The following is an 18,464-nucleotide window of genomic DNA, read 5'->3' as shown; positions in this document are numbered from 1 at the left end:
TGATGCATATATCCAACACAATTTCTTTCGAACACTAAAATTATTATTTTTTATTTCACACCTATTACTTTAAACTCTTATACGAAACAAATAAGGGCTACTAAGGGTGCGTTTGGGATTGAGGTTGGACAACTGTAGCTTAAAAGCTACAGCACTAAAGTGTTTGGTAAACACTAGCTGCTGTAGCTTTTAAGCTATATTGATATGATTTTTCACTTGTATAATACAAAATCTATTATATCTTTAATAATTTTATCAAAATTATTATTTAAAATTTATATTTACTATATATTATTAACTTTTGTTTCATAATTACAGCTTTTTTTTCACAGCAGTTGTAGCTTAAAAGATACAGCACATCAATCCCAAACGCACCCTAAATAACATGTCAGATAATTTTATTACTTCTTTAATTATTACAATTTAATTCGGGCTTCTTCTGTAACAAACTATACAACTCATATTTTCTATTACTTACAACAAATAAAATAGTGTCAAATATATTTTTCTCTTTCTTTTTTATTGTTTTAACTTATCATTCATCTCAATTAAGCTGCTATTTCTTGGTTGATGATTTACTATTTTTAAATTTATTGTTGTTATTATTACGCAAATTATCATCACGCAAATTAACATGTACCAATTTTTCCATTTTCCAATTGCATATATATTTACTAAATGCTTCGGTACCGATGTAAAGCATCTCCTCATACTGTCGTCATCTTATTTCTTCATATTAATTAAATCTAACATGTAATTTCATTCCTATAAATTTACTTTAATCTCATCGCATACATTACATTATTTTTTATTTTAATAAATAATTTCTGCTATAATTATCCTATTACTTAATTTTGAAATTGTCAACAATGAATATTAACCTACATTAATAGATTATGGGACATTCTCCTATCAAATTACTGTTTTCTAAGGAACTATCTTTTATGCCTTCTAACATAACCCTTTTATCTTCCCAGATGAACATAAGATTCGAAAGTCCTGTAACATATTTAGGTACGAGGCAGCAATTTCACCTTCTAATTTGAAAAGGAAACTGTATTATTCTTACTTTAAATAACCCTTCATACCTTATTGATGGGTAGAGAGACATTTTGCATCCCGTGCGTTACAATTTTCTTATTGATGCCGACATTCATGTGATTCACATCTCGGTGTCCGATTGATATTGTTTATCACCTCCGGCCGGGGGGGGGGGGGTGCATCTGTCACTATACAACATAATCAGGCCTTCATTCTTCTCATCCGCCGCCAATATCGTTCATCTTTGTTCTTTACCACATGTTCTTGTTCATTTAATTTGGATATGTTGGTCCACATCCCCCTGCACACGAAGGTTCACTTTTACGGGTGTTCGCGTCTCAGATTTTGCGGATTGTACATCAATCCATATATGATCCACAATTTTATGAATTTTAATATGTTCAATCAAATCAAATCCACTGATTACTTAAACTAAATCGAATTCCAATTCATATTTTTACGGATCGGATGCAAATCAGACCCAATCCATATGTACTCCATCATTTGGCGGATTGATTTGTAGATGCAATTTTTTTTCCATCCAATCTACGCAGTATTTATATAAACAAATATCTCATTCATATTGTTTTTTTTTCAATTAAATTTTCTAATGTAAAATTAACTTTACTACCAGTTAAAATCATAATTGAACAACATATTAATTAATATTAAGCTACGATAATACATTCATAATTCCCAATTTTAACACACCGATATACAAATTTTCATTTGTTTTGATCAGTACATCAAATGTAACTAAAATTATCAATTTCTAAGTTCAAACTTCAGAGTTTCGGTGTAACGGCAAAAAATTATGAAACTCGAGAAGCTTCAAAACAAAGTTAGCTATTACATTTAATTACTTTAACTGGTGAAGTGAAATAGTTATGCCTTGTGCATGCCGTCGGGGATAGCTTCGGTGTTATATGCCAAAATTTTTTGTTTAGCTTATGTTTTTTGTTTTGCTTTTTATTTCTTAATGTATACGAAGCTATATTTACGTATTTTTTTATTTTTTTTCGAATTGTTATCAAATTAGATATAATATTGTGTTAATTTAACTATATCTAAATTTTACATTTTTTTTGTACGGCTCACTACCATTGCTATATTTTTCAGTTTTATATTTTTAATTCAATATATACTATTTCTCCTGATTTCACGAATTTTTCCAGATTTACAGACTTAAATCCTTTTCCAATCCATCTAATACAGAATTTTTTAATTATGCTAATTTATTAGGGTCTTATTCTCTAACAAACTATAAAACTCATAGTTTCTATACTTACAACAAACAATTGAGACTGTCACAAAAAATAGTTAAAATAGAGTGTCGAAGATATTTTTCTCTTTTTTTTTCCTCTTTTAATTGATCAGTCATCTCAAAAAAGCCTCCATTTCTTGGTTGATGATTTACTATTTTTAAAATTATTATTATTACACAAATTATCATCGTCGTCGTCGTCATAATTATAATATTAACCATTACTAGTTTTATTATTATTATTGTTGTTGTTCAAATTTGGAAATGGCATGGCCTATTATTTAAACTCTAAGGATAAAATTAAAATTACATATTATTCAGGTTAAATGGAATTTTTCCCTTTTTTCCCCACCAATTACTTTTGCAATGCATTGCCTGATCATTTTTTTTATTTTTTATTTATTTATTTATTTATTATTATTATTACACGCTACATAATTTTTCTTCACATTTTTTTTATATGGTTTTCATTTACTCAACTCATACGCAAATTTCCCACAAAATCGAATTATACACTAACTCAACTGTAAATTCATGCCAGGCTACTTTTAAAATTACAGTTGATATTTCGCATTTTTTTTCCCACCAAGCACGCAATTCATTACCTTAAATCCACTTCCAAATGTTTTCGTCACTATTTTCGAAATTTTCAAATCATTCTAACCCCAACCCATACTTGCACGCTTCCAACTTCTTGCTTTTAACCAATACTTGCATGCACTTTTTTTAATTATTTTACATGCGTTACTGTTACAACTTCCAACCACCACAGGCGTTTTTTTTGTCAAAAAGTTAATTCCCTGCAGTGTTACCGGCCCATTACATTTATCTCAGGTTACTCTCTTGCGTCTGTGTGTCTCTTCTGCAGCCACGAGATGAAATCTAACGGTGACCATGCTACAAGACAAATGACTTGGGTATGAAACCCATGACGCAAAGTAGCTGCGGCCTGGTTATAAGTATTTATTTAATCCCATAAGCTCCTAATCAAATTTTTTGTTATTGTTTGATTTTTTTTAGTAGAACTTTTCAATATTAAATAAGATATTTGGTCTCTACTATTAAAATCTTAAATTTTGAGCTTTTAGAAGTAAGGGTTAAATTTTTTTTTTTAATGTTAAAATGTTTAAAATATCATTTACTTATTTTACAATCTTATTTCATTATTTTCATAACTTAACTTTAAAAAATTTGCATATTAAAGTAATTTTATAATTTTTAATAAAAGTTCACATTGACAACCAAATAATTAAAATTTTTGCCTAAAATCTCTATTTATAAAAGCTCTATTAATAAAAACCTAATTAAATAAACTCAATTTAAAAAGGTACAACCTCAATACAACTATATATTTTTTTAAAATATTTAATTGCCGGGCTCAAGGATCGGACTCAGACTTTCTTGATAAACCCCTAGACCTAGCCCGATCCGGCTCAATTTCGAACACCTTAACTCCTAATCCGACCCGAAACCTAAAAGTGGAGCCAAAGCCTGGCTGGGCCGGGCGCTCACTTTTCTGCCATTCCTAGCGCCGACTCGACTCAAGCCCTGGCTGGCTGGTCGTAGTTATTGCGCAGTTCAGTTAACAGGCGTTGATACGACGCTACGCGGGGTATGCGCAGAGTCTTAACCTACACCCACTACATCTCTCCTCTGTCCTCTCTATAAATAGCTTTTCTCTTTTACTTTTGGTTTCCCTCTTCTTTCAAAATCATCACCGAATCAACAAATAATCTTTCGCTCTGTCACTCACTAACTAAATATCACGAAACGATCAAAAATTAGCAAATTAATGGCTACTTTCGGTGCTGCTGCCGTTGCCACCAATCAAAACCCTAACAAGTCCATCGAGGTATACTTTATTTATTTATTTTCTTTATTATTTTTTCTTTCCGATAATCTTTAAAAATTATTTACCGTTAAATTTCTTGTCGGTTTCTTGTGTATGATGAACTTGGCGACTGTTGAATTAATGCTTATGATGATGTTGTTAGGATTAAGTATAAAGTTATGTAAATTACTTATTATATGCTTTTGTCAAGTTTAAGCTTAATTGCTTGTGTTAATGTAAAAATTAATTCTACATTTTTGGATAAAGAATTTTTTCTTTTTTAATGCTAAATATGTATGCTAAGCTATGATCATTTGTTTGCTTGCTTTCTTGCTGAACGGATTGTTGAGAGCAATGGCTAAGCTTGTGAATGTGTTGGAGTTTCAGTGTAAAAGAACAGTAGTTAGTAAGTGAATCACACTGTTACGCTTACATTAGGTTAATGAAGATAAGTTTTCTACAATTGGTCATGTAAAAGTTTGTTGCACCAAATTTTCAAATGAGATAAATTGTTTCTGGTCATAGGTTCCAAATTTATACGCTAGATGTTGATATCATGTAGGTGAATGTGAAGTGTAGTTCTCTCATTGAAGCTTCGTTGGATACTTGAGTAAGCTTGGTTGATCTTTTAATATAAAGATGCTGTTAGAAAAGTAGTATTTACGTGAAATTTTTCAATGGCAGGTGTCTCTCAACCTCCCAATGATTCTTTTTCAAGCCTTTGTTTCAGTCCCATGGCCAATATCTTGGTTGCAACCTCATGGGATAATCAGGTTTGTCCAATCGGGTTCTGTTCTTTTTTTATACCTTTAGTTATGCCTTTCTGTTTGTTGGTTAACATCCTTGATATTCTCATTCGTCTTGTTTGAATGCTTTCACAGGTAAGGTGTTGGGAAATTTCACACAGTGGAACTGCTGTGGCCACTGCCCATGCATCAATTTCGCATGACCATCTGGTAATCTAAAGCAAGATTTATGGTAGTTAGAATAACATACTGTTGAATTTGTGATTGCTGGTAATTTAACCTTTTTCTTATCTTTGAAATTTGAAGGTCCAATGCTCAACATGAAAGGATGATGGAACTACTGTCTTCTCTGGAGGATGTGACAAGCAGGTCAAGATGTGGCCTTTACTCTCTGGTGGTCAGCCAGTGACTGTTGCTATGCATGATGTGCCAATTGAGGAGGTTGCTTGGATTCCAGAGATGAATCTACTTGCTACAGGAAGCTGGGACAAGACATTGAAGTAAGATTTTTTCACTTCTTTTTATTTAAAATTGCAGTCTCTGTCGCATTTTGGTTGGGGCAGTAAATTGGTTTTATAATTATAAGTTCATCTGTTAGAAGCCTTCGTTGTGCCGTTGAGTATAATGACCTTGCCAAGTGGGCCAATATGTGCATAGGGATAGTTAAGTGGTCAGTTCACATGACCTCAAACAGAAGAGTGATGTTCAGATGAACGAATGGAACTGTTGTGCGTATTTTGCTTTGCCACAGTAACTTGTACTGACAATTACTGATGCTCAAAGTGGATAGAGCTGGCAGGGGCTATGGATTCTCAAATTGTCAGCATTCTTTGTCCATACTTATATAATTTAGGTGTTGTTTAAAGAGAAATGTCCATGATGAGTGCTTTAATATTGTAGGCTTTTCTCTTTCTTTCTTCTCTAAGTCGTGGGTGTTGTGCTCTTTTCTTTCTCCTTTTGGGTTTACAGTATATCCTTTCGTTTTATTGGGTATCCGATGTGGTCAACAGTTTACTGTGTCTCCATGTGGTGCCATGTGTTATCTGTAAGCACTTTGTACGATTTTTTGTGTAGTTGATCAGTCACTTATACTCTCTTGATGTTCTTGTATTTTGAGTTCCTTACCCTCTTGATGTTGCAATATGTAATTAGGTACTGGGATACAAGGCAGCCAAATCCTGTTCACACTCAACAGCTGCCTGATCGCTGCTATGCACTTACGGTGAGATATCAACTTATGGTTGTTGGCACTGCAGATAGAAATCTAATTGTCTTCAACTTGCAGAATCCTCAGGTATTGTTTTTTATTCCATGAGAGCATTGATTTATGTGTAAGTTAAATGGGCAAATTTAGTGCAGGCAGCTGAAGCATGTGTTTTGTGTGGCAGCAGCTGCTGCGACATTAGTAGTTGGCTGACTAATTTATAAAAAACTATTTGTGATTCTATCATTATTGTTCAATTAATAAAGTGAATTAGTTTATCTTTTAGTGGTTTTGTGCATTTTTATGTGTAAATAGTGTTACTCAAAAACAAATATGACTAGTTGAAAACGGGAAATACGTATATAAGGTGTACTAGAGATGATATAATTTTACTATTTTCAAAAAAAAAAAAATATCTAGTATCTATGGCAGCTTGTGCTTGTAGCCCAGTCGTATGAGGCTCATTCTCTTCAATATTAGTGAGAGCAGATATTTGAGCTTATTACTTATCTAGAGTCCTATAAATGTTAGTGATTTCAAATTGTATATATGTCTAAAAAATAAAAATAAAAATGAAAAAGATTTCTCAGAAAAAAGAAGACAAAAGCTCTAGTACATATGTTTGCATTGTGTTGTTAGACTTGGAAAAGTCTCGACAGTGATTGGATATATATTTTTTTGTTTAACAACTATCTTACTGCGAATTTTATATTTAACAATTATTAATAATCTGTAAAGATGTTACTTCTGATAATAAAACACTCATTGATTTAGAAAAATTAATCATTCGATCATCGATCTCAATGGATCGCTTTGCAATCTTCATTGTTCTTGTTTCCTTGCTGCTGTCTTCTTGATATTAGCATCCACTTCTCATTTACATATCTTAACTAAAGCTTTAATTTCTTTTAATTTCTCCATCATTCAGGGGAAGATTTGATGATTTGCTATTGTGTGAGGAGAAAGTCAAGAAGCAGATGTAGAGGGTTGTTAATTTTTGGGATAATTATTTTTCAGTGGGGACAATTTATAAAAAGAATTTAATAATGAATCAATTTTATAAATTGTCTTTTGTCGTGGGGACGAACTGACATTTTACAACTCAAAATATTAGCGAAAGTTCGAAACGATTTTCTTCTCTCTCAAATCTTGCTCGCCGCTCTCAATTTAAAAAACAGAGTCCTCTGCTCTCACTTCTCAGCTCTTTTTTGGTACTCCATCGAAATTCATAAAATAATGATAATGAGACTATTATTGAATATTTTTAAAATATGAAAAAGCATTGAGAACAAGTGTAAGAATATTTTTACTAATATCATTGAGTATTAAACTTTAAAAAATTATTTTCACTAATTCTTTTATTATAACATTGTCCCCAATGAATTAATTTCCTGGATCACCTATGTACAAGAACCCTCTATTTGAATTTTTTTTTTTACTATTTTTTTCCCATTGTTAAATTTTCGCATATGTATCTTTCAAGTATAAAATCCGTTTTTTTCTCTTTTTTCAGATGTGACTTTGAACATTATTATAAAATATTGGTTGTAGAAATTTTTATTTTTAACTAAATGATATATTTTTACACTTGCCCATTTACTTTTTCTTGATAAAATTATAATGATTATAGACATTAAGAAATTAATTACCACATGCATTAAATAATGAATTACTGAAAAAGTTGTTTTATAAAACAAAATTCTACCACGTATATTTTCGCTGTTTTTATATTGTCAAACAAATAAAAAAAAACAGATTTTACTGTTTTTATTTTTATATATTGTTTAGAAAATAAATTACCAAATACCTTTTCAATTTGGGAATATCACATCAAAAACCTATTTTACTTCTTTAAAATAAATATAGAAAACACCAATCGAAAAAATGACACCAAAAGCACCATAAATTTGATTTTTACTCATTCATTACTTTCATGCGACATCATTTTGTACATCAAAATTGGTATGAGAATATATATGTTTTTTTATGTGTAATCTGAATCCAAATTAAAAAGAAAAGAAAAGAAAATAATAAGAAGGGGAGAAAGGAGATTTTGATAAAAGGCAATCGACAAAATCACTATCTAAACGACAATATTTTGGTCGTTAGTTACAACCCAAAAAACAGAAAAAAAAAATCATTTTAATGGTGACCTGAAGTCGGCCTTGGCTTTTTCCTAAATACATGAATTATACACGTCGCAACATTTGGAATAATCATTTGATCGACCTCAATGGATCGCTTTGCAATCTTCATTATTGTTGTTGCTTCGGTGTCTGCGGTCTTCTTGATATTATCATTGACATTTGGTGTATCTGGTGATTATTTCTTTTATAGTCCACCAGCAATTTCTTGCTTAGTCTTGTCGATCACTCTGGCAACAGTGGCCATTTCAGGCTTGATTTTCTTTTGTGTGAGGAGAAAGCCCAGAAGCAGTGGTAAAAGTTTCTCATTTAATTGCACGATTTTGAGAGTTGAATAAATGTACATATCTTAACTACAATCTAGGAAACTAATTTAAATAGGATAGGGATTCCTAATGTGCATTAGACCCTTGCATATACACATATACATATCTTAATTAAAGCTTTAATTTCTTCACCATTCAGGGGAGGATTTGATGATGTTTGATTTGGATTTGAACCTGAAAGCCGATAATGTTATCATCGAGCTTCCTGCAAACAATAAGCAGGCAAAAAGAAGCAAAAAGAAGGAAGTTGATCAATTTCCCTTATTCAGTTTTTCCAGTGTTTCTACTGCAACAAATAAATTCTCCGACGCAAATAAGCTCGGAGAGGGTGGCTTTGGACCTGTTTATAAGGTACTACAGATATCATTTTCTTTGGAGCAATAATTTCATTTTTAACATAACTATAAATTCACCATCTTCAGGGAGTGTTAAAAAAAGGAGATGAGATAGCTGTGAAAAGGCTTTCGGGAAGATCTGGACAAGGCTTGCGAGAGATGAAAAATGAAGCTTCGGTGATAGCCAAGGTTCAGCACAAGAATCTTGTTAGGCTTTTGGGCTGCTGCATAGATAGAGACGAGAAGATTCTGATCTATGAGTACATGCCTAACAAAAGCTTGGACTTCTTTCTTTTCGGTTAGTTATTGCATCTGTTTCTTATTCTTACATATTCCTTACTTCAAATTTTATTCATACATTTGTTTGAACTACTATTTAATGCAAACTTATATATCAAAAATTTATTTCAAAATTTATTTAAACTAGAATTTAGCCCATATTACATTTCCAAATTTTATTCATTAATTTATTTAAAATATCATTTAGCGTTTAATTTAAGATTAAATATCAAAATTTCATTCAATAATTTATTAAAACAACTACATAATATTAAATATCAAAATTATTCAATTTAATATTCAATAATCAGCAATATAACTTTAAGAAATAATCATACTTTTTAAATTTTTTTTCAACTTCCTTAAATAGAATTTAATATGATCCGGTCCAATACTAAACCAAACACAACACATTACTACAAAATAATTCAGTCTAATCCATTCCAATTCAATCTTAAAAACTAGTCCAATTCAATCATTTGTTTACCCAACCTAAAAGAATATTTACCATTTACTATTTCATTTAACTATTTTTAAGTTTAATGATTAACATCATTCAATTATCGGATTTTTAAAAAAAAAATTAAGTCACCAGATCAATTTACGTCAGATTATGCGGTCAACATTTTTTTGTTTTCATGCATAATGACTTTTAGTCTTTTTGTTGTAAATTAGATCCAACCAAGCGAATGTTATTAGATTGGGTAACACGTGTTCAGATTATTGAAGGGATAGCTCAAGGGCTTCTTTATCTTCATCAATATTCTAGAGTACGAATTATTCATCGAGATTTAAAAGCCAGTAACATCTTGTTGGATAAAGACATGAATCCCAAAATATCAGATTTTGGAATGGCAAGAATTTGTGGAGGAAATGAGTTACAAGCAAACACTAGTAGGATCGTTGGGACTTAGTAAGTAAATTACACAAATCAAAATTAAGGTGATAAAGTTATGCACAAATTACTGATTACTATTTATCAATTATTGAATTACAGTGGTTATATGTCCCCCGAATACGCACTCGAAGGAATATTTTCAATTAAATCTGATGTGTTTAGCTTTGGAGTATTGTTGCTCGAGATTGTAAGTGGCAAGAAGAACACTGGACTTTATCGAACCGACTCTCTCAATCTGCTAGGTTATGTAAGTAGTAACAGCGATTACACATGTCCTTTTTATATTACTTAGGTGAAAATATATATTAATTCCCAAGTCATGCTCAGGTGTGGACACACGCAATGTGAAAACGTTTGGATTTTTGCACCTGACAAACTATTCTCTATATCGAGTGTACGACTATCTAATAACATCGTATGGTTATTCAGGCATGGGATCTGTGGACAAGCAACAGGACATTGGAGTTGATTGATCCAATATTAGAAGATGAATATTCCTCCAAGCAGATGCTTTTAAGATATGCGAACATTGCACTCCTTTGTGTACAAGAAAGTGCTGATGATAGACCCACCATGAATGATGTTGTATCCATGCTTACAAATGAAGCTGCAACGTTACTTCCTCCGAAACAACCTGCTTTTTCGTATGTAAGAAATACAGTCACTTCAACATCGTCCACCGGCAAGACAGAAGATTGTTCAATCAACCAAGTAACGATCTCTCTTTTAGAAGCGCGCTAACTTTTATTTTAATGTGTATCGAGTCCTTTTTTGGGAAATGGTTTCAAGGATTTTTCCTACAGCTGCAAAAGATTATGTAAGTTAATTCATACACTTTGGGGTTAGGTTGTTATAAATACTCCTCTGGTCTAAGATTTTACCTGAGTTTCCTATTTTTGACTCGCTGGTGTGAAATGTCAAAAGTCAATATGTACTGACCATTTCCCAGAAAGAATAATTAAGTACACCAAAATCTTGAGTGCTAGCTGTTATCCTTCTCTTCCCGTTCATTTTATAGCGTGCATGTGTCTTTCAGTCAGTCATTATAACTAAATGTAATAACGCGAGAACCGAATACAATCATGAGTTGGCTCTTCTTAGACCAATAAAATCACTATCAAATGCATTCAGTCAATCCTTGCAAGACTTTTCGAAGTCTACAGGTCCCGCAAGCAAATCAGAGTTGGTTTTGACGCGAGGACAAATTGCATTCAGTCAATCATTAGATTTTTTTTTTTTAATTAAAAAGTGGAGGAATGATCAATTACAGAGAAATTAACTAAATTAAGATATTATATGAGTTGAGCTCCTGAGACTAAATTATTAGATATTATATGGAGTAATGACCCTGATTTTTATTGGTTCAACGGGGTCTGATACTATCACGAGTCTGATATATAAAAAGTCATGCATGGAACCATTATTTTCGTTCAATGGGATCAGAATCAACAAACTACGAACTTGTGGAGGCCAAAATCAACAATTTGTAATCCGAGGGAGTGAGAGGATCAGAACATATGTAGAGTCCAAAGAAATTAACTAAATTTCAATTAATACCCTTATCTTGCTATGAATTATATAATTCTAATTACAGAGAGACACTTTTAAATAAAAATTTGGACACAATATTCTGACCATTAAATTAAAGCTAAGCAAGAGTTGATATTGAAGTTGACATGCCTTTTTTAAGTTTTAAAAATTAACAAATTAATGTAGTAGATCTCCATATAATAAGAAATTATTGATCATTCTTCTATCTCTTACTTAATATATTCCCTCTTTTGTCACTTTTTTCTCTCCGCTTACCCTTTTAAGTCTTGCTTACATTAATTAGTTTGAACTTTTGTATGGCATCAATGCAAAAACTTAACCGACTGATAGAGCTGAAATGAAATGAACTTTTATTTTCTCTCATTCACTATTTTCATGCAAAATTATTTTGTCCATCAAAATTCGTACCAGAACATATTTGTTTCTACGTGAATATATATTAAAAATAAAAATAAAATAATAAGGAGAGAAGGAGATTTTGGATAAAAAGATGATCACCAAAATCACTATCAAAACGATTATGTTTTGGTTGTTAGTAAAAAGAAAAAAAAATGACATGATTTGAATGGTGATTTTATCACCACTTTGCACTTTGTTCAAATAGCATTACACGGGTTTTGATTGTTTAGTGTTTGCTCCTAACTCATTCCCTTAAAAAATCATCCTGATTTCAAAATCCAATAATTCAGGATTCATGTCTTTGTCCAACAACACGTTACTATTCTTCTCTTCTTTCGAATCCATGTGAATAATTAGCGCACGGTGCTTACGAGTGTTCCCTGCTCACCTGGAGTCCTCTTTGGCTGCTTTCTAATTAATTAACTTGGGCTACCTTTACTCTGCTATATTACATATACATTGCAACTTGCAAGTTCCATTCCTTCTCTGAGTTTCATTTCAACTACTATTAGACCCAATCATGAGATCAATTTTACTCTTATCATGACTTTTCTTGATACCCTTTTTAGCCAATTATTTGGGATGCATATGGTTTGGGTGTGTAGCCAATGTCAAGGTGATAAAAAATCGCTCCATATTTGACGTTGAAATTAATAGTTTATGTTTTACATTGTATTATAAGTAAATTACCTCTTGCAAAATAATGAAATACTGAGGCTGGCGATGTGCCTTGAAGAGCGATATCAAGATTAATATGGAAAAACACGTGCGATCGGATACAAAATTGCAATGACACAACCAAGCCATACATTTTATATGACGAACCCATTAATTATGAGGTAGAGATTAAACAAAGTTATAATGAGTAGGATTAATTTTATATATCAAATCAAACTGACCACTTTTTAAAAAATTGGAGACGATTATCATTTTGTACATATGGGTCCAATCCACAGAGATCTTCGCCGAAGCTGAAAGCAGTGGATAAAGTAGCGGATACTCATAATCTGATTGATCTTTGAATTTTCAGTTCATGTCCTATTGTGATCCTTACATTACATATGAAAGATCAACAATACATAGAGAGAGGATAGTGGCTATAAACGCCTATATAGCTAGCTTTAAACACCAGTTGAACATGGAAATTGATGAGCATAATTTATATACATATTTTACTCTTTATTATATAATTGCTAGTTATTTTTATTTTTAATTAATTGAATTATTTTATTAAATAGGGGATTAATTGGAGATTATGGATGAAAAGTGCATAAAGAATAATAATTGGACAATAAGCAGATGTGCAAGAAAATCTGTTCGAAGAAATCGAAGCCAATAAATTGAATATCAATGCTCGTGCAAACAAAGAAGAAGTTTAAAGCTAAAGTGGGCAGCACATTAAACAAAGCTTATAATTAAGCCTTTGAATGGAAAGTCAAAATAGAATAAAGGAAGGAAATCAATAGCTTTTGGCTTTTATTGTTTTCAATTACGTGGCAGGCTTAAGACTTTAGCTATTAAGAGTTGGTTTAGTTATTAGAATCACAATAGGATTCGGTGGCCAAGCATTATAAAAAGGGAACTTTGGCTTTTGCAAAGCAGGCAATCGGCAGGGAGAAAAGAATTGAGCGGCGGCTGCAGCAGATCTTCAATTTTTCCCATGGCTGGTTTTATTAATTTTGTTGCTCCCTATTCAAGTATGTCTAGCTAATTTTCTTATACTGAGGTTAAGGATGAAACCTCATTTAATGAAATAATTATCTTTTTATTTATTTAATTCTCTATAAATGTTCTTTGATGATTATGGTTTTTATTTCACATGATTAATTGGATGTTATTAAAATCTTTTCATCAATTCTGTCGTACATTATTGATTGTTAGGATTAATATTCGATTAAATCTATACTTGGATCTATAAAGTTTTGCTATTTTCACAATTAATCCTCTCAATTTTTTTCTATCAACATTAGCCAAACACACGCTTTTCTCCCCAAATTACCCTTCTTTACAAACGAAAAGAAGCTTGGTGCGACAGGCTTTTTCTACCTCAATATTTGTTTGTTTTCGCCAGTCCTTTTGTCTTTGTTCATCTCTTCTTATTCGTATGTAATATCTTCTTCTACCTCAGATCGAATCTCATCAGACAACCCAAACAACAAAACAAAATCAGCTTTTTAATTCTCCGAAATCCAATTTCGGAATTCAAATTTCCCTGGATTTTCCATCAAAAGCCACGTTGCGAAATGCTAGGCGGGCTGTACGGAGACCTACCTCCACCCTCCGATGAGGACAAACCCACCAACACGACCACCACTGTCCGGTCAATTTTCGCGCCACCACAAACCATCCTCAAGCCCCAATCCAAACCCAAAACCATCCAAAATTCTCTCCCGACTAGACCCCATTCCTCACCTGCAATCGCACCTTCCCCTGACGACGTGGTAGCGCTGCCGCAACCGGCATTGGTTGACGTCACTTCGACCGTAATCGAGGAGCACGACCCCGCTAGACCGAACGATTACGAGGATTATAGGAGATAGAAGAAGAAGAAAGAGGTGGATGCTGAAATTAGTAGAGAATTAGAGAGAATAAGGCAAGAGGAAGAGGAAAGGGAGATGAGAGAGAGGGGTAATTTGGTCTCAACGGTTCTTTTATGGCTAATGTTGATAGAAATTTGTTTGAGGGGTTAAGATGGAAAAAACTAAAATTTTTATGGTTATTGGTGTAAATTTCCCATTAACAATCCCACAACTTGTAATAAAATATTGCCCATAATTCGCACATACGAATTTAGAATTTTATTTTCTGTCCAAATAGAATTTAGGATCACAACAAAATTAATAAACCAACAAAAATAAAGTACAAAGACATGGTTCATAACCACCATCTAATCTGAAAAATAGATCAACCAAAATAATGTGTATCCACTCCTCTTCGCGGATTTCATTTCAAAGAATTTTCTGCAGCAGAAGATTCAGTAAGTTAATAGATACCGTTAAGTCAGGTTGTTGTAGTAACTCATGTGATCTGATAATTTTCACTCGCTTTCTACCAGGGAAATATAAGACTCCTACTCTTCAATTTTTCAATCTTAACCTATTCATGTCTGCCAACATGTTATGACTCTTCTTTTCTTTCAAAACCGCTTGAATAATCAGCGCATGGTGCTTACAATTCCATCATGCTGACCTGAAGTCCTCCTCGGCTGCATTCTAATTAGTAATTAGTTAACTTGGGCCACCTCTGCTATATTATATCAGTCTATATTACATATACATTGCAACTTGCAAGTTTCATCCCTTCTATGAGTTTCATTTCAACTACTATTAAACTCAATCATGAGATCAATTTTACTCTTATCATGGCTTTTCTTGATACCCTTTTTAGTCAATTATTTTGGGATGCATATGGTTTTGGTGTCTGGCCAGTGTCAGAGCGATCAAAAATTACTGTTAATCCAGATGAAGAACAGCTTCATATTTGACGTTGATTCTACTCCACCTGCAAAAATAAGTCAGTGGAGTGAAAGCACCGATTGTTGTGATTGGAACGGAGTAGATTGCGATGAGGCTGGTCATGTTATTGGTCTCGACTTGAGTGCGGAACCAATACTCATCGGCAGTCTTGAGAATGCATCTGGCCTTTTCAGTCTTCAATATCTGCAGAGTCTAAATTTGGGTTTCACTCTCTTCTACGGATTCCCTATGCCATCCAGGTTGGCCAACCTCACAAATTTGACTTACCTGAATCTTTCTCATTGTGGCTTCACAGGGGAGATTCCTACTGAGATTTCAAGCCTGCCAAGGTTGGTTACTCTTGATTTGTCAAGTCGTGAGCCCATAAGCAGATTTTCCTGGAGACTTGGGATCCTAGTAGTGTCGTTAAGGTGCACCAAATTTAAAACCTTACCACTAATATAAATAATTAGTACAGAGCGAGTAAGGATCGATCCCACAGAGACTATGCTAGTTATATTTATTATTAACTCCAAAGCAAGATTTAAAATAAAATAATAGTAATAATAATAATAATAGTAATAGTAATAATAATATAAATTAATCTAACTAAAGAAAATGCCAATTAAAAATAAAAGGGGGATTTATGAATTTTTAACTAAATAGTAAGAAATAAAGAAATTAAAATTACGAACAAGAATTTAATAAAAACTCTAATTAAAGGAGAAAGAAATAATAATGATGAAAACTTTGGTTAAAGGATCATTCGCCACCACCAAACATGCACATAATATATTAATTCTATCATCAATTTATATTGAAACTATCAACCGTAGACAACAATAAGCTCTGTTAATCTCAATCTTTCCTTAGTGTGTCGTTAGGCAAAATAAGCTCTTCACCTAATCTCTAACCATTAAATAATTTAAAACAAGCTCTTTAAATTTAAGATAATGGAAGCATTAAACAAAGAAAGATATTAGGTTGATCTAGGCAATAAACACACAAGCTCGGATTATTTAACCTAGGTTATGTTCTTCAATTGAAATCACTGATTCCAACCTGCTACTAATGATTAAAATATCAAGACAATTACGGATCAAGAATTTTAATCTAGCAATAAAATTTATTCAAGTCCTATCTAATTGGCCACTCAAACAAAACAAGAATAAACCATGAACATTAATTATAGAAGAACATAAACAATCTCAATTAAATAAATTGAATGATAGAATTTAAATTTAATTGCATAGCATGTTTAGGGTTTTGAATTCACCCTCAACCAAATAAAAATTTAGCCTAACATAATTAAATTGGGAATAGAAAAATTGATAAAACCAGTCATGGAGATTAATTCAAGCGGTTGCCTTTTTCTTCAATTGAATTCCGGCTGCTGATTTTTTTCTTCTCGCGGCTGCAATGTCAAATTCTCTTCCTCGAATTGCGTCTGCACTCCTTTTTGCTGCCTTGCTCTCCTCTCCTCTTGGCTGCCCGAATTCTTCCTATTTATAATGCTTTGGCTTTGTTTAAATCCTTGCCTGGAGAGAATTAAATTCCAAGCTCAAAACCGCCACCTCATGCTTCAATTAATAAGCCAATAATGATTTCCTAAAGCCAAAAGGCTTTATTCTCTTTCCTTTCACGTGGCCACTTTTGGTTTGCAATCTTTGTTTTCCAATTTTGCTTTCAAGTGATGGCTTGGCTTGTTAATTGGCTTGACTTCCCTTTTTCTTCTTCCGGCTGCTAGTTCCTCAAAATCAAAAGCCAAAAGTTGGCTTTTATACTGCCCAAGATTGGCCGTATTTTAAAGCAATTAATTTGTTTCCTTTAATTGCCATGCACATGCCATTTCAATTCTTTATTTCCAATGCTTTGTCCACCACTTGTTTAGGCAATTCACGTGCATGAAATATGGCCATTTCCTTTTTCTTCTTTGTTCAATTTGCTTCCCATATTAACCAATGAGCAAGCCAAAGCCACTTTAATGCTTGCACATGTTATTACCCTTTAAGATTCTTGATTCCAATTAAATGAAGCCGCCAAATTGAATTAAATTCAATTCCCTCTTTAATCTCCACGTGATGGTCATAATCTTCTGAATATGCATGAATTAATTTTGTTGGCTTCGATTTTCTTGGTTTCCAAAAATCACTAATTATTTTCCTTTTCTAATTCCTTCAAGCAGATCTCTTCTTAAATGCTCTGATTTAATTTCTCTTTAATTCCAAAATATACTTAAAATAACAAAATAAATAAAACTAAGATAAAAATTAACACAATAAAATATAAGTTACTAAATTAAAAATTAACTAAAATAACTAGAATATTTAAGACCAAAACAAGAAAAGATAGAGAAATTAATAGCAAAATATATGAAAAATATGCACTTATCAGATCCCAAATTTTAACTTTTTTCAGAACTTAACAGAGCTCAGAGAATTGTACATTGATAATGTAGATTTTTCAAGCCTCAGGACTAAATGGTGCGAAACTCTGTCTTTTCTGCCTAATCTACAAGTTTTAGACTTGTCTAGGAGTCTTCTTTCAGGTCCTATAAATCATCACCTGGCAAATTTACGGTCACTCTCAGTTATTCGTTTGCGTGACAATCATGCTGTGTCATGTCAAGTGCCAGAGTTTGTGGCCAATTTGTTAAATTTGACCACCTTGGATCTCAGCCAGTGTGATTTGCACGGGAAGATTCCAAAAAAGGTATTGCAGGTACCTACACTTGAGACTCTTGACTTGTCATATAACCCATTGCTTTAGGGTTCTCTACCTCACTTTCCTAAGAATTCTTCTCTTCGGAACCTGAACCTGAAGAACACGAGCTTCTCGGGCACACTACCAGATTCCATTGGGAACCTTGAAAATTTGGCAAGTGTAGATGTCAGCAGTTGCAATTTCACTAGGCTAATTCCCACTTCAATGGCTAATCTCACGATTGCATTTAGCGTATGCAACAAGCCTTTAAACCCCTAGGCGGCCCTA

The 18,464-nt window shown here is 32.7% G+C and overlaps 2 protein-coding genes and 1 pseudogene across 2 annotated transcripts; all 3 read left to right on the top strand.

Annotated features, from left to right (window-relative positions):
- Nucleotides 1–4,490: 4,490 nt before the first annotated feature.
- On the top strand, nucleotides 4,491–6,488 carry LOC18035725 (annotated as a pseudogene).
- Nucleotides 6,489–8,219: 1,731 nt separating this feature from the next.
- On the top strand, nucleotides 8,220–10,994 carry LOC18035723 (G-type lectin S-receptor-like serine/threonine-protein kinase CES101). The gene is made up of 6 exons (XM_006427492.2): nucleotides 8,220–8,524; nucleotides 8,696–8,907; nucleotides 8,979–9,189; nucleotides 9,846–10,083; nucleotides 10,168–10,315; nucleotides 10,498–10,994. The coding sequence occupies exons 1-6, from the start codon at nucleotides 8,320–8,322 to the stop codon at nucleotides 10,807–10,809; spliced, it is 1,326 nt and encodes a 441-aa protein (XP_006427555.2). The 5' UTR covers nucleotides 8,220–8,319; the 3' UTR covers nucleotides 10,810–10,994.
- A 4,431-nt stretch (nucleotides 10,995–15,425) lies between these two features.
- LOC112096959 (receptor like protein 30-like) lies at nucleotides 15,426–18,455 on the top strand. The gene is made up of 3 exons (XM_024181206.1): nucleotides 15,426–15,823; nucleotides 18,008–18,194; nucleotides 18,243–18,455. Exons 1-3 carry the CDS (start codon nucleotides 15,426–15,428, stop codon nucleotides 18,453–18,455), a joined length of 798 nt encoding a protein of 265 aa, XP_024036974.1.
- The last annotated feature ends 9 nt before the right edge of the window (nucleotides 18,456–18,464 follow it).

Source organism: Citrus clementina, unplaced genomic scaffold (genome assembly GCF_000493195.1).
Source record: "Citrus clementina cultivar Clemenules unplaced genomic scaffold, Citrus_clementina_v1.0 scaffold_7, whole genome shotgun sequence".
NCBI lineage: Eukaryota > Viridiplantae > Streptophyta > Magnoliopsida > Sapindales > Rutaceae > Citrus > Citrus x clementina.
This window is presented reverse-complemented; position numbering and strand designations above follow the sequence as displayed.